Below are 22688 nucleotides of genomic sequence, written 5' to 3' on the forward strand. Positions count from 1 at the left end.
GCTTTGGCAGTAGCCACCCCTTTGTCCTCCCTACAGGTCACCTATCCCCAGGAATATTTGCATGTAGAGACCCGCCCAGTGAGAGTGATTTCACTTACAAAAGGAAAGAGAAGACATAAGTGAGGCTAGTCAATTCCACTGTATCCTATGAAAATATTTTTCTTTTACACGGTTTCATAGCAGGCAGCTTTGGGAGCTATGCCAGGCTTTGTTTGGAGAATAATGACTTTGACTCATATTGGGCAGGTACAATACAGCTTGTCATACTCTGCAGTTATCCAGTTTTATGCTCCCTGGGTCTTCCTTACTGAACTTTGATCAAGGCAGCTGTTTTCACAGGAGTTTAAAACTGTATGAAAGTTAATTTTATCTTGTTGTACTGAATTCCCTCCCAACCTCAGTCACCCACACTCAGTCTGTTAAGAGGGGAATTCAGGGCATATTTCTGTGTATAACTCACTTTTCACACTGCTTGAAAAGTCATCTTTAAAGTCAAGTATAATTATTGTGGCACCCACAGGGCTGGATGGTAATCTCCAGTTACTATACCTCAGTGTTTGCACCAGTATATCTGGTATTAGAATTTGGCTCAGGGTCCTGGTAAGAATGTTTTATTTTTCCTGTGTCTTGTGCATCTGGTGCTGGCCATTGCAGAAACAAGGATACAGAACTTCAGCTCTGATCCTGTATAGCTGTTCTTTGTTCCCGAAGAGCTTTTTGCAATAATGTCCTGTACTTGTGAGTGGTTGAGTGAAAAATGAATAGATAATCAGATTGACTTGCAAGACCTAATTTTACAAAAGTGGAGATTCATGGTTTCTGAAGTGAGTGCTACTATAAATGATCTACCACTGGCTTTGTTTCTGTGCAAGTCTGAAGAGTGAATTAAGACCTGAACTTTGATCATTCACTCTTCAGGTTTCTTTTCCTGGGTGGCTTTTAATTGGTCTTTCTGCTGGCTCTTTGTCAGGCATTTGCAGCTGTATAAGCTGAATGTAATGGGCTTTCTACTGCTGTTCCAAGAGGCAAGGATTTCTTAGGGTGATCTCTTTTGTTGGATCAACTATGTCCCTAGGATAGAGTTAGACCAGCTTTCAAATGCAAAACATTCTTTGTTGGGTCTCTGATCACAGGAAGCCAAGCACTCTTGAGATGTGGATGTGATCATTCCCATGATTTGCATTTGTTTAAAAAAAATGGTGTTATGTGGAAGCCTCTGAGTTGCAACATTTAAGCATCTGCAAAACAAGTACAGAAATCACATGATAAGAAATCTGCAGTTGTGAGAAGTTAAGGCTAGTGGCACTAACAGTATCCCTCTATGTTCAAAATCAATATGAGAGAGAAATACCATACAGACCTTAAGGGGTGGTGATGTGTTTAATATTTTTAGTTCTCTCCTCTCGTGAGTACAGAAGCTGCCGTATATTTTTTCTTTGTCAGTATAAGTTTAGTGGCCTGAAGCCATTCTCTTCTATTTGTTTTATTAATGTTGTACTATATTGCCAGTCTGTGACTAAAAACAGAGTTTATGCCTTGGCCCCCTGAGAGTTGTGAGTTCCTTCCATTCACACAATTTAGAAAATATTCTGTCTTGTGACCAGGAGCAGCTGACTTTCTTAAACAGGAAGCTTTTTTTTTTCTTTTGTAACTAATTCTCTACATAATAAAAGTAAAATTGTTAGAGACTAGAAAAGGCCACTTGTAATTTCTTGTTAGCTGAATGCTTTATTTCCATCTAATAAATCAGATATTACCAGGTTCAGGACCCAGACTTTGTCATCACTGTCATCTTTAAGCAGCTACTCGCAGCAGAATACTTTCTGGCTGTTTAGAATGACAGACTAGAAGAGAGAGTAAATTTTAACAATATTTTAATTTAGAATTAAGTGAAATTGGATTAGAATTGAATGTTAGCCTTAGGATGCAATGTGTCCTAATCAGACAGGTCCAAACTGCTACTGGCAAATACAGTAAATAAAGGTGTTGGCCCCACAGCTGGTAACATTAGGATATTTCCACACAAGATAGGATTTCAGACAGTATCTCAGTATCTCTGGCTAAATAATGCTTTTGTTCTGTTCCCCAGGACTGTGTTTTTGATCCAACAAAATGTCCACCTGAAATGACAAGTGAGCATAGCCCAGGCCTGGCTCCCATCATGAACTCAGCAGATGTAATTGTAGACCACTCTTAAAAAAATATTGGCAGCTTGTGCTTCGGGAAAGGCTCAGGATTGAAATTACAGGGAGATCTAGTTTGAGACCTGAGAGGATAGGGTTTCCAAGGCTAAACTGAGATTGTTGGCAAAAAGGCAAGGGAAAGAAGGGAGCAAGCGTATTGCTATGTCTTTGTTTTAAGTGGCTGTCTCTGTTGTGCCCCGGGCGAATAGTGGTGGTGGGCCACCAAGCATCCAGCTCTGAAAAGCAGAGCTTAATATTATTTAAGGGCAGAGAGTGCAGTCATTCTGTCTCTGACAGCTGGCTATTGTGAATGAAGACTATCAGGTGACTTTGAGACCACACCCCACTCTAGTCATGAATGGAGTTGTGAGGAACAGGTTGAGAATGGGGTTGTTTTGGTCTTGGTCACGTTACTGGGCATGTTTCTGAGAAGTTGAGAGGCTGCCAAGATGAAGAGACTTGGCTCTGTAAAAGGGCCAGAGCAGCCTCAGGCCCTAAAAGTTCCACGTCCACTAGGTGATGGATATCCCCCAGCTCAGGCAAAACAGGGAATGCAAGGCTGCTTCTCACTTTGCAAGCCAGGGTTCAGGGTGACAGGGTTGTATTGGGTCGTTTGGGGGCAGGGGTATGCTCGGACAGGAACACAGCACTGAAGGCTCTGGGGAGTGTTACAGCTCATGCTGCCAGACTTATCTGGCCCTACAGGCTGGATGATTTGTGTGGAGCCAATCAATGGGCTGGATCAGGCCCACAGCCGGGTCCTGCAATGTAACACTCACTGGGCCAGATCCAGCTTCTGTTCCAGAGTGGCTGGAGTGGGCATCAGCACGTGTCCGCTACGTGCCACATCTAGAACATGACAGAGTAGGTGCCACATCTCAGAGCAGGCACTGCATGTGATGCATGCAAGCAGTCTAGGACCGTGCTACATGCAGGACCCACTGTAGCCACATGGGGGTCACACTGCATGCAGCACCTCATCTGGGTGGTCCAGGATACATTTTGGAGTGGGGATCTTGTGCAGTATGGTCTTGGAGCAGGCACAGCGGGCACTGCCTGTGGCATGCAGAGCCATTCAGTGTACCCCACGTGCTGCCTCTGGGTCTGCTTGAGACCCTCGGGCAGCACCAGGGGTCAGATAGGGCTCTGTGGACTGGATCCAGCCCATGGGCCAGATGTTTGACACCCCTGCTGTAGGAGGGTACAGTAAAAGGGAGTGTTACATTGAAGGCAATGCAGCTCCTAGAACAACTTAGGAGGGGGAAGTGTGAAAAAAGGACCTGAGGCCAGCATGTACCTTGCTACCTCTGTTCTGTAAGGTTACGGACCCTGGCAGATGTTCAGTGGGATCTGAATCACGATCCCAGCAATTGTACCTCCTCCCATGCTACATGTGTATGGCAGGAGGTGCAACTGTGGTAACAGATTCCAATCGCACTATATTGCCAGTGCCCCCATGGCTGAGAGCACCAGTCAGCTGATCAGGCTCCCAACTATGAGAGCCCATCTGAGCCAAAGGTTCCATGTGCCTCTGGCTGGGAGCCCCTATCAGTTGCTTGAGAATCAGTCACAGGAACATAGCTGAACCCTCAGGGTGGCCACATGTTTGATTTATGTCATGATGGGAGCGAGCCATAAAGTTATGCATTTTTTCTGTAATGACTTCGTGGCTTATTTCCTGTTTTAACATGTGGCTGGGTTACTGTTTAAGAGGTCATTAAGTGGTTAATCATGTCTTAAGTGTAACATCTGCCAGGGGCCTAAGGCACAGCACAGCATGTTACCCAAGACGTTCTGCAACTTCTATGCTAGAGATGTTTGCCCTTTTTACATGGGAAAGGATCAGAGTAACGGCTCTACTTTGTCAACTTGACTGTTCTAAAACAGTTCTGCAAGCCTTTATAAATACTGTAAGTTCTGTATTTTTGTCCGATTGCTCTAAAGCAGTGGTTTTCAGCCTGGTTTTCAGCCTTTTTTTATTTGCAGACCCCTAAAAAAAAGTTGAGTGGAGGTGTGGACCCCTTTGAATTGTAAGTGAGGGTATTTACATATTATTGATTGATCATAGTCATCTTTTGTGAACCCCTTAGACATGGTTTGTGAACCTCCAGGGATCCAGGGACCACAGGCTGAAAACGACTGCTCTAAAGGGGTTGACTGCATGCATACAAGGGTTACTTCACATAAATACAAAAGAGGACACTGGCTTTCCCTCCCTGACAGCTGTTGGATTTCTTACCCTGATAAAACCACTGACACAAAGACAGTATGTCATGATCATGATCAACACTCAAGAGACCTGTAGTTGTTGACAGTCAGCTAGTGTATGTTTAAAACTAACTTGCAATGCCTACAGTAGGTGCCAAGTCACACTGAGAATCATGCTGGTTAGCAGTGTCTTCTCTGAGCCTAGACGTGGTCTAAAACAGTGGCTTTCAACCTCTGGCCAACAGGGCAAATTGGTGCGGCGCCCCCTATAGGTCTGGAAATGTAGTGGTGGGGGAGTGCTGGCAGTATTAATTGGAAATTGCAGCATTTAATGCTGTTACCACTCTACCACTGCCAAATTTCCAGACTTGTGGGGAGCCTTGGGGGCTGGATGACACAGCCCCATGCTCCAGATTGTGCCAGCCCACAGGGTCATTTCACAGCTGGATCTGGTGCATGGGGTCAGGCTGGTACATTGGGTCATCTGTTGACTTTAATGAGTGGCAAACAGCTCCTGGTGATAACACTTTAAATGTCTCAGTTCAAGTGGGCAGAAATTTTAATAACAACTGCTATGGGCAGGGGCCCTCCATCCTTGTTCTCAAGGTAACATTAGATTTTTAGTTCCTTTTGGCTAACTGAGTACTGTCTCCCCCACCACTCCCTACATCTCTTCTGGTATGAACCCACTGAAAAGAGCAGGGTCACTGCAGCCAGTGCAGTCTTTTGCATGATTTCCTTTTCAGTGTAACATTTGTAATTTTCCTCCACATTCCCACCCTTGTTTGTCAGTGATACTTTTCTTTCATTGACTCTGATGATAACGATAGTTTCTTTATAAGGTCATTTAATATTGTCATCAAACTCCTGAGGCCCAAGCACTCTGCTGATGCCAGTTGGCTTTGTGAAGCTCCACTGAAATTATACCAGCTGAGCAGACCGACCATAAACTGCCCAGGACAAGGAGTATTTCCTAGATTGCTTTTAGTTTAGATGTTAAAGAGAACTGTGTGTTCAAGTAGGGATCCACCTTAAGCTAAATGCTCTCACCTCCTGGTTATAGTCCTTTATAATTCTGCATAGTTAGTTGAAAAGGGGGGATAAAATATAAGGTAATAAACCATTTCTCAGAGCTACAGTATCATCTAAGAAGACATATGACAGGTGCTTAAAAACATTAAAAATGAGAACATAGTGTACACTTATTACAGAAGGAAGCACTATGAAAATAGCTTCTTATAAATAACCACCTACACTAGCCTTTATGCAGAAGTAAACTGCAGAACAGCATGAAATGATTCAGTCTCTGTCCTACCCTCAAATTTTGCTTCTGACTATCTACACAGATGTTTTACATGCTCTGAAAATCAGCCTGAGACCAGGTTCCCTCAGCTGACCTGCACTTTTTTCAGTAAGATTTGCTTCTGCTTTTGGGACTCTATTTTTTCTGAAGGCAGAGTGGTTTATCCTTGAGTTGTTTCTCATGTTCATAAGATTCTCATTTCATAATGCTTAGAGACTAATGAGGAATGGGGAGTGGTCCCACTGTCTAGTAACACCTGAGTTCTTGTGGCATCCTGCATTCGTGTTGGTGTGTGGTGCTTAAACTTCTGAGCATGTGTCTCATGGCTCTTGGTACAGCTGTGAACTGTAGCACTCATACAAGGAAATCACTTAGGACTGGGCAACATCCAGGTTTCAGGCCTCGGACTGGGCAACATCCAGGTTTCAGGCCTCAGCCTTCCTTCTAACCAGCAACAAGGCCCAGATCTCACTCTAAGCAGTGACCTGGGCCAGATGCTGATATTACTACATGCATCTGCTATTTTGGAAAGAGGAGGCTGACAAAGGGCATGAGGCATGTGGAGGGGATTTCAGCATTGGATGGTCACCATTAAAAAGTGACGTCAGGCTGTGGTAAGAAAAGCAGTTATATTAATGATTACAGAATCTTGCGGTGTTGACTAGTGTTTCTGGAAATCACAGAATGGGTAGAGCTGTGTTATCCTGCTGACCTGAGTTGACTGTGAGCAGTTTCAGAACAGGGAGATCACACTCAGCAGATGCATCCAGCCATGGGGCGGGTGCACCATCCAACCCCAGTCCGTTTACTGGGCTGCTCCGTGGTCCCCTGACATGTCTGAATCCGGGCCACTCTGCCCCACTGCCCCCAACCCAGGCATCCAGACTGGGTTTACTCTTCCCTGCTCCTTCCTGTTGTGTGTCCAGATGGTGACTGCTCTGCCCTGTTCCCCCAACCCACATAACTGAATCCTGCCACAAGTGTCCAGATAGGGACAACCTGCTCCTTGCTTGCACCACAGTGGATGGATTGGGGTTGGGCTGTGTACACATCTCATGGCCAGATAGGGTCCTGCCATGGTGGCCCCACATGCCAGATTGAACCCACCAGCCAGACCTGGCCCACACTGGACTTGGTGCTGTCAATCTGGTCTGCAGAGTGAAAAGGTTGAATACCACTGCCATAGAACACTTCATGGTGGCCATATGCTGTATGGGTTTCATTTGAAGCAGGGGGTGTTGGTCCTCTACTGGAAGAGATAGCACAGATATGCCAAATCCCTTGGATGGTTTGGAATGGCATGGGCTGTATGCATGCATAACCCTCTATAACTATTACCTTCCAGGTAGTGCTCAGCTTCGTTTCCTGGTCCTGGTAACAGGATGTACGTCAGTGGGAAAAATCCTGGATGCCGAAGTATACAAAATCACCGCAACAGATTTCTGTCCTCTCCAGGAAGAAACCAAAGAAGAGGATCGTGTTACTGCCCTGAAAAAAATCTTGAACTCTGGGATGTTTTATTTCTCCTTGCCAAATGCAGGCTCAGATTTTGACCTGACTGTCTGGGCCCAGAAGCAGGGTGATAACAGCTATGAATCTGGTAACTCCTTCTTCTGGTTAGTACTGCACATTATATCAAAGTTTTTAGCTAACTTCACCTCTACCTCAATCATCTCAAACTCATGGGAGATGAGTATAACTATGGATTTTAGCATAGTCACTTTTTGCTTAACTAACATTTTATTTTCTAGGGCGTGTGCCATGGCAGATTTGTGTTAAATCAGGAGCAAACAGAAAACATCTGTGTAATGTAATTAACATAATCTGCCTGAAAAAAGCAGTCTTAGTAATTGGAGTTTCTGGTTTTCTAGGAAGAAAAAAAAATTTGCTATATTTACTGTCCACGGTACAAATACACATTTTTTGCATGTAATGAATGGTTTGTTCCAGTTAGTTTTTATTATTTATTTTTAAACCACACTGAACATGGTAGAATTTTGTATTTGTCTACTCTCACAAAACCTTAGCTGCATTATATTATATATCCTAATGCTTGAAAGTTTAAAGTCTTTAATATTGCAAAATGTGCCCTAGCTGTTTACACTGAATGCATCTATGGTAATCAATATATTTACAGCTCATGATAAGCAAATCTTCACATATATGCTAACTCCTGTAATATGTAGCCCTGCACTTGTTTTATTATACTGTACTTGGCATTTGTAAAACAAATGCAAAACTTTCAAGATGGGATGAATGAAAAAGATATGCCTTTCCTGCATGGGCCCACTTCAAAGAAAAAGGAGTTTACTTTGTTTGCTCTTACCAGTTATGATAGATACTACAATCTCCATTCTTTTTTAACAACTACACAATTACGCAGGAAACAAAAATGTACTGGAATAACATTTGTGGAAAATAATACTTTGGCACACATACATCTGCATGTGCTGGTACAGTGTGAAAGACTTCTTGTGTCCCACAGTAGGTAAATATTAATAGCCAGGCAGGGTCATAATAGATGAGTAATAAGGGAGAGTAATTCAGTTTGGTAAGTAATCTCTCTAGCTGGGATGTGATTTCACCTGATAAGATCTGGAGTTTAAGTCAGAAGATGGGAATATAAAACCCACTTTCAGCTGTATTAATGTATGCCTTCCTCTTAGGGAAAAGTGCATCTGACACTTACAGTAAATGAACTCTGATCCAGCAGGATACAAGAGCTAAGAAGGAGGCCTATTTTTAATATAGAAACAGTATGATATAAATGGTTGTTTAAAGGCTGTTTTCTGAGAGGAAAACTATATTTAAAAGTCAATGATTCATTTGCTCTCTGGATCAGTTTACTGCTGCTTGTTAGTCCATTGATGTAGAAGCCTCTTTTTTTTTTTTTTGCTAAGGTGAATGGATGAAACATCCTTCCTGTATAATGAAAATTTCCCAAAATATTCAGTCTGAGTCAGACAACTGGCATTGATCATTTCAGCTCCACTGGTTCAAGTTAGGAAAAATTAAAAGCAATACAAAGGAGAGGTTGGGGAAGTTATTTGAAAGTGTCAGTCAGCCTACATTTTAGACCATGGTATAATGTGTACTGCAACAAAGAATGCCTAATGGAGTTTGCCTTGCTGGGAGGATTCGTCTTTTCATAGATTTCATAGACATCAGGGCTGGAAGGGACCTCGGGAGATCATCGAGTCCAGCCCCCTGCCCAAAGGTTAGGAAGTCAGCTGGGGTTATAGGATTCCAGCAAGATAAGCATCCAATTTACTCTTGAAGGTGTTCAATGTAGGTGCTTGAACCACCTCCGCTGGCAGACTGTTCCAGACCTTGGGGGCTCGGACAGTGAAGAAATTCTTCCTTATGTCCAGCCTGAAACGGTCTTGCAGGAGTTTATGACCATTCGACCTAGTCATCCCTTGGGGCGCTCTGGTGAACAAACGTTCCCCCAGATCCTGGTGGTCGCCCCTGATAAACTTATAGGTGGCCATCAGATCACCCCTGAGCCTACGCTTTTCCAGGCTAAAGAGTCCCATGTCTCTCAGCCTGTCATCGTAAGATCTGTTTTCCTGACCTCTGATCATGAGTGTGGCTCTCCTCTGGACTCTCTCAAGCTTCTCCACATCCTTTTTGAATTGTGGAGCCCAAAACTGGACGCAGTAGTCCAGCTGCAGCCTCACCAAGGCCGAGTACAAGGAGAAAATGACATCCCAGGATTTGCTCGAGAAGAATCTATGCATGCAAGCCAGCATTTTGGTCGCTTTACTAGCCGCAGCATTGCACTGCAGGCTCATGTTCATCTTGTGGTCAATGATGACCCCCAAGTCTCTTTCTTCTGTAGTGCTACCCAACGTAGCACTGCTGAGCCTATAAGGATGCTGCAGGTTTTTCCTCCCAAGGTGGAGAACCTTGCATTTTTCGGTGTTAGGCACCATCAGGTTCTTGTCCGCCCATTTGCTGAGCTTGTCCAGGTCAGCCTGGATCACCCGCCTATCTTCTGGCATGGATGCTTTGCCCCAAAGTTTGGTGTCATCGGCGAACTTGGCCAGTCCACTCCTGACTCCAATGTCCACATCATTAATGAAGATGTTGAACAGTATGGGTCCAAGGGCAGAGCCTTGAGGGACCCCACTGGTCACAGGGCACCACGATGAGTGACTGGCATCAATTACAACCCTCTGGGTCCGACCACGGAGCCAATTTCCCAGCCAGCGGATCGTGGTGGAGCCAAGGCCACAACTGGGCAGTTTGGCCAAGAGGTGATCATGGGATACCAGATCAAAAGCTTTTTTGAAGTCAAGATATATGACATCAATCTCTTCTCCCTTGTCCAGGTGATAGGTCACCTGGTCATAGAAGGAAATGAGATTGGTCAAACAAGACCTACCCACAACAAACCCATCCCTTAGGATGTTAGGCTGGGCCAGTCCATCAAGGATGGCCTCCTTAATAAACTTTTCTAAGATCGTCCTCAGGATAGAAGTCAGGCTAATGGGCCTGTAGTTAGCCGGATCCACTCTCCTCCCTTTCTTGAAGATCGGCACCACATTGGCCTTCCTATTTAATAGGTTGGCTTTTTCCTGGGCGTCAGTTGTCAGTTGCCCCATCTGGTTTAGCAGGGGTCCAACATTGCCCTTGCTTTTCGTCCGGCTCCCCACATATCTGAAAAAGGACTTTTTGTTGTCCTTGATGCCTGAAGCTAGTTGGAGTTCAGTTGCAGCCTTGGCTTTCCTGGTTTGCTCCCTGCAGGACCGGACCAGTGCAGAATAATCCTCCTTGGAGGTGAATCCCGTCCTCCATCCTTTGTAGGCTTTCCTTTTTAGCCACAGGAGGTCCGCTAGGTCCCTGGAGAGTCAGGAGGGCTGCTGTGCCTTCTTGCTGCCTTTCCTCCGTGTTGGAATAGATTTAGCTTGTGCCCTGAGGATCGCTTCCTTGAGAAGCAACCACTCTTCTTGAACTCCCATCTCCCTGGGGTCATGGTCCCTGAGGACCTGACCGACAAGCCTCTTGAGCTTGTCAAAGTCGGCTTTTCTGAAGTCAAGGACTTCTGTGTTGCTGACTCACTTGCCAGCTTTACGGCGGATGGTGAAGGTGATCAGCTGGTGGTCGCTGTCACCCAGCTTCCCATCGATCACTAGGTCGCTGATTAGGTCGTCCCCCGTAGCCAGTACCAGGTCAAGCAGCGCTTTGCCTCTCATTGGCCCATAGACTTCTTGAGTCAGGTAGAGGTCATCCACGCACGAGAGAAAGCTTTGCGACCGCTCGGATTTTGCTGAGTGATCTTCCCACGAAATGTCTGGGTAATTGAAGTCACCCATGACAACCAAGGCCCTGGAGCTTGCAGCCTCAGTCAGTTCCCGGGCGAACTCCTGGTCCAGCTCAGGACTTTGAGTGGGAGGTCTGTAGTAGACTCCCACCGTTGTGTCCCCTGTGCCGTATTCCCCACGAATTTTTACCTGGAGGGTCTCTAGCTGTCCATGCTGGTCGCCAACATCAGCTTGCAGGGACATGTAGCTTTCCTTCACATAGAGAGCTACATCCCCTCCCCTTTTGTCAACACGATTCCTCCTGTACAGGGTATAGCCCTCTATACCCGTGGTCCAGTCATGGGTGGAGTCCCACCAGGTCTCCGTTATCCCAATGACGTCATAATTCTTTGCACTGAGCAGGAGGATGAGCTCCTCCTGCTTGTTGCCCAGGCATTAGTGTACAGGCAGGCAAGTGTCCCCTTGGGGGCTCTTGCCTTGCCCACAGATTGTGCCAGGGCTGGGGCAGAGGTGGGCTCCCTTAAGTGTCTTGGTCTGCTGGCTTTGCAAGGGTTGCTCAGCGGGCCAGCAGTGGCAGTAGTCCCCCAATCCCCCAGCGGGCTTAGTTTAAAGCCCGGTGGAGCAGGTCAGCCAGCCTGGCTGAGAAGAGCCTTCTCCCCAGGGGGGAGAGGTGGAGGCCATCTCTTCCCAGCAGCTCGCTGCCTCTCTCGCCAAAGAGCGGGCTGTGGTCATGGAAGCCAAAGCCTTCCCGATGACACCAGCTCCACAGTCTTTGGTTCACTGCGTGGATCCTCCTCTCCCTCCTCAGCCCATAGCCCGAGACTGGGAGGATCGACGAAAACACCACCTGAGCTCCCAGACCCCTAAGCCCCACTCCCAAATCCCTGTAGCACCTCATGACCTGGCTGGGGGTGCTCCGAGCCATGTCATTGGTGCCCATGTGAATAAGGAGAATGGGATAGTGGTCTGTGGGCCGGAGGAGCTCTGGGATCCTCTCCGCAATGTCTCGGATGCGGGCCCCCGGGAAGCGGCAGACTTCCCGGGCTAAGGGGTTGGGGCAGCAGATTGCCCCCTCAGTCCCCCGCAGGATGGAGTCTCCCACAACAAACACCTTTCGTTTTGTCTTGGGGAGAGCGGGGGTGGTAGCTGCAGTCGAGCCTGGGTTGCCTGCGGGAGCTGGCAACTGAGCAGGCTCTGCTGGGGCTGCAAGAGGTGCGAGCCTGTCGCTAAGCTCCGGCGAGGGAGGGGCCTTGGTGCGGCAGGCCTTGAGGCCCTTGACCACCTTGGTCCATGCCCCTGACTGGGCAGAGCAGGAGGTCCCAAGAGTCCTCCTTAGTCCTGGAGGGAGATGGTGCTCTACCCTGCGGCTCCCGGGGGAGAAGGGCCTGGCAGTAGGAGTCTATCTCCTGCTCACAGTCCCTGATGGCACGCAGTCTCTGGACTGTGGCCTGGAGCTCCTCCAGCTGGCGCGCCAGAGACCCCAGTAGGGAGCAGACCCCGTAAGGGGAGGTGGCCATGCTCCCAGGGCCCCAGAGCCTGAAAAAGGGACAGGCAGCCCCCGCAGCCAAGAGCCAGGGGCTCCGTCTGCGTGGAGCCCGGGACCATGGGCTCCGTCTGGGTGGCCATCTCTGAGGTGCCCAATGGGGGGGCCGCAGAGCCCGAGGGGACCCGAGGGGTGTGGCGCGTGCCCATCCGTGTCATGCCTCTGATAGGCTGGCTACGGCTGGGACTGACTACTCTGCGGGGTTCGCAGGCAGGGTCTCGTGCCCTCCCACGCCCTCTCCTGCGCGAACTCCGCGCTAACTCAAGTGCCTGTTTACGCAGCCTGTTCACGCGGCTCTGATCATGTGGCTCCCTGGGGGGCTGGGCCAAGTAGGGGCCTGGGCGGGGGCTTGACCCAGCCCAGCTCCAGGCAGCTGCCTTCTCCCAAGGAGCGAGGAGTTAACCCCTTCCCACCACGAGCCCACTTACCTCCGGCTGTGCTGGGGGTTGGCAGGGGGCTCTGCGGCTGCTGAGGGGGTGTCTGGGGGGCTTCGGGGCAGCGGGCTTCACCCGCGCGTCTCTCACCACTCTGGAGCCTAAGAGCTTTTTTTTCCCCCTGTTTGGCAGGCCCTTTTAAACTGCGCGCATGCGCAGTGGGCCTGCTGTCGGGGAAAGCTGATTTCTCAGGCCAGGGGGTAGATGTAGTAGAGAAATGCAATGCTTTTGTAGTTGTATTTAGCTATATTTTTATTAACAACAGGTAAACAAGTCTTTAGTTTTTCAGAGAAATGCTGTACTCTCTGAAGAGCAAATTGGTGGTGGGATTCCATTGGTATAGTCATCCTACTGGTCTTTTAAGGAACTGCCAGTGATACCGATGGAGAGGCGAGGTGTGCCTCAGAGCTGCAGTCTGCGACTAGGTCTTATTTAGCTGAAGTTGGCTAAAACAAAATGAGCCATAATAAAAGAAAATAGCACCTTTATATACCAGGTGAGATGTGTCTTCCAAATTGTGGATTTTAGAAGAAGTCAGGTTCCCTTTGTTCAGACAGAACTTTATCATGTTTCTGGTCCAGTGCTTGAGAAATGTCCTCCAAAATTCCAGTGGGTTTGGTTGGAGTTCTTGAATAGGCCAGTCTGTAAGGAGCCCTGCTTGAAAGTGTTAGTTTGCAGTGTACTTCAGGGAGGAGTCTGTTAAAGATCGGTATGTTTCTCAAGATTAGAAAAATAGGAAAAAGGGATTTTGAATTTGGAGGTGGATGAGGAGGGTCCCAGTCTTCCAGGCACAAGGGCAACGGTATGGAGATGGTCACACTATTAAAACCAGCCAGCTTCTACAAATTCTGGCTATCACATAAATTGTTAGTTATTTTTCTGGTTAAGTTGAGGTGAAATAAATAAATAAATAAATAAGAATGTCATCACATCATAGCTTTTATTAGTGAAACTTACATCTGTCTTGCATGCTTATTGAGTAATGCATCTACACACTGTTGAATTTTACAGGAACCAGCTACTACACATGCCCTTTAAACACTACCAGGTGAACTGCTCAGACTGGCTACTGAAAGTGATCTGTGGTGTTGTGGACATCCGTACTGTTTATGCTTCTCACAAGAAGGCCAAAGCCTGCCTCATTTCCCGGATCAGCTGTGAGCGAGCAGGTGCCAGGTTTCACATACGAGGGGTCAATGATGATGGACACGTGTCTAACTTTGTTGAGACAGAGCAGGTAAATGGCTGAATGGATCCCATGGCGTTAAATAATTCAGTATGTTTGTGCATAAGTGGAGCATCATGTACACCAAGAACTTGAGAAGGTCGGCAAGTATAGACAGTTTTATGCATAAAGTGTCTCTTCATTCTTTCCCATGGAACATTTCTTCGTAGTCTGTTCTTTTTCTGAGCTTTTAGCTTCTTGGCACATGCACTTTGATTTATTCCCCAGTGTGAAATTCTTGGCTGTAATGTGACATCAGAATATAAATGTATATTTTTAAATGGGTTCAGAAATTCCTATGTCTAGAGCACACTTGACTCATGAACTCAACACGCAAACCACCAGGTTCTCAATATTTATTGAAACTGATCAACCAAGAGGTCAGTGTGTTACAAAAAGAAAAAAATATTTGAGAGTAAATTTCACTCTCATTTGAAAGTACTTCTAAAAAACACACCTTTCCCAGCCTGTAGAAGATGGGAGAAAAGTGGGTTTGTCAACAAGTTTTCCTAGCATACACAGAGTTTTCTCCATCAGTAATGTGCTGTAACCTGTATCTTATCAGTTCCCCAAATTTAAATAAATGATTTCAGCAAAAAAAAAAAAAAATTGCTGGTTTAACTCTGTTTATATTATCACCTTTGCTGGTTTAAAAAAAAAAGCACTGGATCTCAACAACATGATATCTCCAATGGCAGATGAAATAAGCACTTCTTACTCAGGTGTTCTTTTTGAGTAGGAAGCCAAGAAAACAGCAACATTAGGGTTCTAAAGTAAGTGCACCTGTAAGGAAGAACATAGATAATTGAATAGGCAGTAGGGCTGTGTGAAGCTTCAGTCCCTGATTTGATTTGGCAGAGATTTGGCCCGATTCAGAGGCTGAATCTCCCAATCCAAATCAAATCAGAGGACCCTTTAATCTCTCTGCAACAAATCAGAACCCTCCAAATTGATTTGGAGATTCGGACATAGACACAGCTTTAAATGTTTTTTTGTACATACCTCTAGGTAGCAGGCGGCTCGTGAGTGCTGCGATTCTGGGGCACATGGAGCATCCCACAGAAGCACAGGGAGCTCCCCAGTGCACTCAGCAGCAGACCCAGAAGTGGACCAGAAGCACTTCCGGTCGACTTCCAGGTCCACCAGGTCCCCCACGCCTCCCCATCTTGGCGACTGGTGCCTCCTGGGTCTAGGGAGAGGGCACTCAGGGTCCCCCCACGGCCGATCGCCGAGCTAGGGGGACACGGGGCGGGGGAGGGAGGGCCCTGCGCACTGGTATCTTGAGGTATGTAGAAAAAACTTTTAAAGCTGTGTCTATGTCTGAATCACTGATTCTCCAAATCAGCATTGAATCTTCAGATTCGGATTCCACCGAATCGAATTAGGGACAGTGATCCAAATCAACAAATTGAATCACTGTCCCTGATTTGGACCAAATCCAAATCGAATAGGGCCTGCTTCGGACACCCCTAATAAGCAGTAGCTTTCAGTGTGTGACAGAACTGCCACCCCTAGCCTGGGTCAGCAGATTTCAACATTTTTAGGGGCAAACATGCAACATTGAGCACCCAATTTAGATTTTTTTTTTTTTTTTTTTGGACAGTGCAAGTTAGATGCCAAAAGCTAGATGCATAATAGGACACCTAACTTCTCCCTGTGTATGTCTACATGTTCATTAATGAACTTTAGGTAATGCGCATTACTTCTAGTATCTCTGTTGTGAAGTACTGGAAATACGTGTTTAGCTTATTTTAATGCGCATTAGTAAAAGAGCACTGTTTTTTGTAACACTAGTAGGCTAATGCACATTAAAGTACAAGTGTAGACCCGCCCCCTTAGTCCAACATGTAGGTACCACGGGCATTTACAGAATCCCTTCTTAGCTGATCCTAGACCCTGTAAATGTAAATATTTCCACTGTTTGAGCTCCCTATTATCCTGCTGAGGGATTTTACAGAACCACCTTAGTGTTGACACTGCCAAGATGTTCAGGATATCTCAGTCTTAAGACCCAGATGATTAAAAAAATTAATGGTCCCTTACATGAGTCATTTTTTGCTTACAGGGTGTAGGCAAATCAATATGCTCAAAGCACAAAATAGCAAAAAGGGAAAGCCCTTGTCATATACAGTAGCCTACTGGTTACAACACTCAGCTGGGATATGGCAGACCAGTCTCCCACCTCTCTAGCAAGTTTCCTAACCCCTGGTCTATAGAGTTTCTGAAGACAGGCTCTCCCTGCTTTCCCTATGGAGCAGGGCACCTAAAATTTGAGATTTGAAAGACCTAAGTTCCCCCTATGAACCTAGGCTCTAGTGTATTGGAAAATAATTGTGTTTGGCTGTATATTTGTGAGGAAAGCAAAAGTGGGAGGAGATGGCTGAAATGTGTGCTTTCTAAAGCCGTACATCCTAAACAGTGGGTATGTCTACAATCTGGGAGCAGCATACTGTTGAGTAAACTACTTAAGTAAACTCTACCAGGCACATATCTACACATGCAGGGACGTGGGAGTAGAATTGCTGCTTCTAGCAGACTGCTCCCATCCCTGCAGCCCTGCAGTGGGCCCCTGTAGCAGCTAGCGGGAGCTCTAGGCTCTCACTGGGTGCTAGCCCAGGGGTCAGGAGACAGTTATCTCCTGGCAGGGGCAGGGACATTGCTCCCTGCCCCTAGGAGCTCCTGCTGCCATGGTGGGCTCTGCCACCAGAGTCCAGGCAGGGACAATGTCCCCCTGCCCTAGCAGTAGGGAGCTCCCAGCTCACACTCCATGATCATGGGACCAGGGCTGAGAGCTCCTTATATTCAGCTCAATCCCTGCAGTCATGGGGCCAACGCTGGAAGATAAGGAACTCCCAGAGCCAGCCCCACGACCACAGAACTGGTGCTGGGAGGGAAGGATCTCCCAGCATTGGCCCTGCAACCATGGAGCTGGTGCTGGGAGATAAGGATCTCGCAACCCGGGTCCTACAACTTCAGGGCTTCAGGCTGGGAGATAAAGATGTCCCAGCCCAGGTTCCATGACCACAAGGCTTGGACTGGGAGATAAGGATGCCCTAGCCCCATGACCACAGGACCTGGGCTGAGAGATAATGTTCTCCCAGCACCAGCCCCATGGCTGTGGAGCTGGCACTGGGAGATAAGGATCTCTCAGCTTGGGTCCCATGACCACAGGGCTCAGGCTGGGAGATGAGGACTGCCCAGTGCTGGCCCTGCAACTGTGGAGCTGGCATTGGGAGATAAGGATCTCTCAGTCTTGGTCCTATGACTACAGATCTCCCAATCTGGGTCCATGACCATGGAGCGGGCACTGGGAGACAAGGATTGCATAGCTGGGGCTCTCTGCTGCTGGGGCTGGGGGACATTGTTCCCACCCAGGCTTGGGTGGCAGAGCCTGCCCCAACAGCAGGCAGTGCCTGGGGGCAGGGAGCAATCTTCCACCCCCTGCTGCCTGGCTGACTGATTTTTGCTGCTGGTCAGGCATCTACATGTGCACTACTGTGCAGTTACTAATTGTAAGTAAATTTGCTACTTGCATTTACTTGCAATTAGATCCAGTTACTGTGCAGTAAGCATCAGCACATGTAGATGCAAATGCTTACTGCACAGTAATTATCTCTACTGCGCAGTAAAACATCTCATGTAGATGTGCCTAGTGGTGGACACTCTTGTTCCTTGATCTGTTGCGTGGAAACATAGTGGTTGCACGTGCGACTTGTGCAAGTGTGCTACAGGTTGGTCACTCCTTCCTACGAGACTGCACCACATTAAGTGCAGCACTTTCTTCAATCTCACTAGAGTTATCAGGAGAAAGGGTAGCCCAGTGGTAAAAGAATTTGCCAGGAACCTGGCAAACACAGGTTCCATTCCCTGTCCTTCCACTGACATTTTGGGTGACCTCGAGCAACTCAGTTTCCTTCTGTGGGGCCCAAGGAGAAAGTGTGGAATCCAAGTGGAGGACAATGAAACTCTAGAAGTTGTATCAGATTACTTGTGCTCTGCAACTCTTCTAATGCCACTGATACCATTGCTTCATGTCACCTGTACAAATGTAATGAATAAATGACCAAAATTACTGGGAGGGGAGTGAACTTTTATCTTTGTAAGGTAGGACTGGAAGGGCCTTGCTATTATAAAGAAAAAAGAGACTCTGAGATGGGTTGCCAACTTTCAAATTTCTGATACCACTTCCCAGCAGCACAGTTGCCAGTCTGCTATGAATCATAGAAAAATAAAGTTGGAAAGGACCTCGGGAGGTCATCTTGTCCAACTCCCACTATTTCTTGGTATTCCGGCCATTTCTGTCAGAGGTGATTTAGCTTATTTGGTTATGCTGTTCCAGCATACTGTCCTGGAAATGATTCACACACACACATAATGCTGATTTGCCTCATGGCAAAAATAAATAAATAAATTTCAGTCCCTGATGGAACAGCAAAATGCTGATAGGTGACTGGTGCTTGAAATGGATGGGATCTGTCTGGAGCTGCATGTTGTTCAGAGGATCTGCCACGCTTCCATTCCAGTTCTGCCACCAGTCATCTAGGAGCTGGAGGAGAAAAGGAACTGAAAACTAGAAAAGCAAAAGCCCCCCCAAAGCTTTTGGAAATGAGTACAGGGTTGAAGGGTCAATAAGACTTGAATAAACTGATAACTATTGCAGCACTTGTTTTTTTTAAAAAGATAAAAGCTCTTATCATTAATGATAATGTACATAATTTTTGCTGATTGACTGTCCTAAGAAAATAAAATTGGGCTAACAGGATGCCTGATTTGAAGCAACTGCAGGTGCTTCCCCAGCCCAACAAAGGGTATTTGTACCTGAAAGCTTACAAAAGAGAAATTTTCCAACTATTTGAGTTGGTCTAATAAAAGAGATCAGATTTACCCAAAGAACCTTGTCTGATTTGAAGCTGGCATCCACTTGTACTTAAGAAGCAAAAGCCCTAGAGTAAACTCTCCTGCTTTCATAGTAGGTTACTGACTAATCAGCTGTGAGGTAATATCTTGGCTGAATAACATTTTGTTTCCATTTGCAACAGTTTGTACAGTATAATGGCATGCTGGCTCTGTGCTTTCCTGAATAAATAGCACCCTAGGATTCCAAAAAGGCAGGACTTTTCTCCCCTTTACAGTGAATTAGTTCTAACATTTTTCTGTTTTAAGAAGAGGAAGAAACAATTAGTTTTATCTCCAGGCAGCTGTTTCATGCATAGATGGTATTCTTTTGTCTCCCACTGAGTTAGCCTTGTGGCATTTCAGCTCTGCAATGAGTCATTTTTTGTGGGCTCACTTAACTGCTGTGACTCACTGTGCAGAAGGAGCAGGAGGGAGGAAAGCTAAGTATCTTGCTTGAGTTTTGCTTTTCAAAACCAAGCCACCAGTCAATTTTTTAGTTGTGCAATCATTGGGTTTGCTTTTTACAAGAAAGATAAAAAACAGTAGGAAAGGTTTAAGCATCAGAAGCAAAGAGAGAAGGCGACCCTTCCTGAAAAATGCCCTCTGGACATGTGTACATGGAATATTATTCCAGCATTTTGCAAAGGGAGGGGCACTCCTTCCTACTCTCAGCGCTACCCGTCATCTTTGGCAGAGGTTTTATATTATGCTTTGTTCCCCAGAGGGAGCCTAATTCATTTTTGCTTTGTTCACAGTATTTCATATATCAAGGGAAAAAAGTAAAACATTGTTTGGGGGATCTCTAAAGAGAACAAAAGTTAACTTTATCCAGCCTTTCTCCCCCTGCTTTGTAGCTGGAACTCCCCCACATTCCTTTCATTCTTTTTTCCAGATAGCAATGAGAAGCAAGCATGCTTTCCTTACTTAGTTTATATGCTCCTCAACCTTGGGAATATGATTTTTTTGGCTGTTTTTAAATGAGAATGGTTACCAATAAAATAAATCAACGGTTTTGTTAGTTTTCTCCTTACTATAACTGCTGACTGATCCATTTAAAGTTAAAACCTTACAGCATATCAAAGGGAGTTGGGCCTTTCTTGATTAACCTTCCCTTTTTTCAGCAGAAGGGGAAAAATTGTGTTGGATCCTGACTCAAAAAAAATTCCTACTTCACAACATGGGTGTGGGGACCCCTCCCCACCACACACACTCCTTCCCTGGCGCGCAGTCCCTGCAGGCGGTGGCAGCATCTGAAGCAAGTGGGTGCTTGGGGTGCTCATGCCTGGTGTAGGTGCTGGTGCCTGGTGGTGCATAGCTTTGTCCAGCACTGCACATTGTGCCAGGGAGCACAGCCTCCCTGGCCTACCTCTATCACCAGTGGTTCCCACTGTGCACATGTATCCTCTGCACTTGCACGCTGTGCTTCTCCCCGCAGTGTGCAGTGCTGCCCGGAGCTACGCGATGCCAGGCACCAGCACCTTTGCTGAACATGAGCACCCTCCTGCTGCTCCTGCTGCTTCCCCTGTGGGGACTACACCATGGGAGGAGTGTGGGGGGGTGGGGCACCACATGCCCATACCCTGTCCCTATAACCCCCCCCAACATACCCTATGCCCCCCACACACAGCCACACCCCCTCACAACCCTTGCATATACAGCCCCCATGCCCCACCATACACCCCCCCCACCATACACGCACACAATATACATGATATAAAAGAGGTGAAGCGTTACATGTTTGTGATGGCATGGACTGGCTAGCCTCTGATGAGGAAGGGGTTAAAGAGTTGCTGGGTTGTGTTGGCTCCACCCTGGTATGCTTGCAGCTGATGTCAGGCTTGGAAGAGTGGTATAAAAGGGGAAGCAGGCTCAGATGGGGGAGGATTCTCATTCCTGACTGAGCCTGGCTTCAGGTCAGATATCCTTTAAGGAGTGAGCCCTGTGGATTCCCAGGTCTATGTGGTTGCCTGGGTAGATTGCAGAATGGGGACTGGGGATCTGCCCCAGTACCCCATTACTGTGTTTCCAAGTCACTGAGATGTTGGAAGAGAATTATCTTGAAAGTTACCATGTCAGTGTCCTGACATAGGGTACTAACTGGTTTGTTGAAGACCACATAATCTTACTAGAGGCCAGGACAACCAGTTCCATAAGCACCTATTCCTTATGTGTTGGAAAGAAGTTGCATCATCCTGGGGGACTTCAGTCTAGATGACATGCTGGAAAGCTTATGTTGTCAACCTCTGAATTCCTAAAAAATATAAGTGACAATTTCTTAAATTACAATTTCTTAACTCAGTGTTGAATCTAACATGGGGGAATTCTATGTTAGACCTAACTTTGTAGATGCAAAGGAATTGATCACAGAACTAAAAAAAAGTAATTGCTTAGATGCAAGTGCTTCTCAGTTGATTATGTAAATTATGTGCAAATAGATTAAAATTCAAACTGGTAATATATTTATATTGGATGCTATAAACAAGCCAATTTCACAAGTGAAAACACTTATGAGCAAAGTTATGTGGGGGAGAAAATTTGAACAGAAAAATGTGAGTGATGATTGAGAACTGTTTAAAAATATTCTACTAAATACCTACAAATCTATAACCTGCACTTGAGAGGGTAAGATATGCTGGTTAAATAACCAATCTGGTTTAGGAAGGAAGCAAAAACAGTTATAAAACTGAAATGTCTGGCAAATGGGAAGAAGAAATGTTAATAGTAAGAGTATATATTAGTAGCTATTACTTGTAGGAAATTGGGATGGGAAACTATAGAATGGAAAGTCAATAGCCAGGAGAGTTAAGGACAATAAAACAGTTTTCCTAGTGCTGTATTTTCTCACATACCATATGCCTCTTTTTCCCTCCACCAAGACCAGCACATTCTTTTGGGAAGGCGGAATGAAGAAAAAATGTTTTTTCCAGTCATAGCTGAAAGTTGATTGCATGGAATCACTCGCTGGTCTTGAGAGGAAAATTAGAACTTTAAACAGAGTTAAAACTGGACTCTGCCCCTGCTAAATGCTAGCCAGAGAGAAGCACATGTCTAGGCATCATCGTCATACTTCTATTCTAGTGCAAAAATCATCCTCCCTACCTAAGACACACTCCCCCTGAGTTTGGAGGACTAATTTTGGGGGGAAAGCTGCATGTGGTATGCAAATAAATATGGTATATTAAGAACATGATCATAGAAAGTAAGGGTGAGAAGTGACCTCAGGAGACCATCTAGTCCAGCTGCTCTTCTGGTTTCTCTGCATCACCAGCTGCAGTGGTGTAGCCAGACACACGCTTTCCATACTGGCGCGATCACCCACACCTTGTGCTGTGCGATGCCTGAGGGCACTTGGCAGGAGGGCAGGGGGGGAAGGGGACCGAATGTGCCTCTGTGGAACTGTCGCAGCTGTAGTGCAACATGTGCAGGAGGAGCAGAACTGATGAACCTTAATAATGCATTGGTTCATTACTAGATGGAAAGGTGAAGGGTAAATTCATACACTGATTGTGATGAAATATTCTCATTTCCAGTAGGAACTCAGAAGGGTGTTAAATAGCAGCCGCCAAAATTATTTTTAAGTCAGTGCATTTTAATAATTTGTGCCCAAGAGTTGGCCAAGAATGATCTAG

At 46.3% G+C, this 22688-nt stretch overlaps 1 protein-coding gene across 2 annotated transcripts in view; it reads left to right on the forward strand.

The window, feature by feature from the left end:
- SYNJ2 (synaptojanin 2) overlaps positions 1-22688 on the forward strand; it is a 117426-nt gene that overhangs the window by 43086 nt on the left and 51652 nt on the right. For both annotated transcript variants that reach the window (XM_090042043.1, XM_090042053.1), the window contains exons 3-4: positions 7040-7310; positions 13950-14175. In XM_090042043.1, the coding sequence (XP_089898169.1) occupies positions 7040-7310; positions 13950-14175 (497 nt within the window). The remainder of the gene's footprint in view (positions 1-7039; positions 7311-13949; positions 14176-22688) is intronic.

Source organism: Crocodylus siamensis, chromosome 1, assembly GCF_052110815.1.
Source record: "Crocodylus siamensis isolate JL-2025a chromosome 1, ASM5211081v1, whole genome shotgun sequence".
Classification (NCBI taxonomy): Eukaryota; Metazoa; Chordata; order Crocodylia; family Crocodylidae; genus Crocodylus; species Crocodylus siamensis.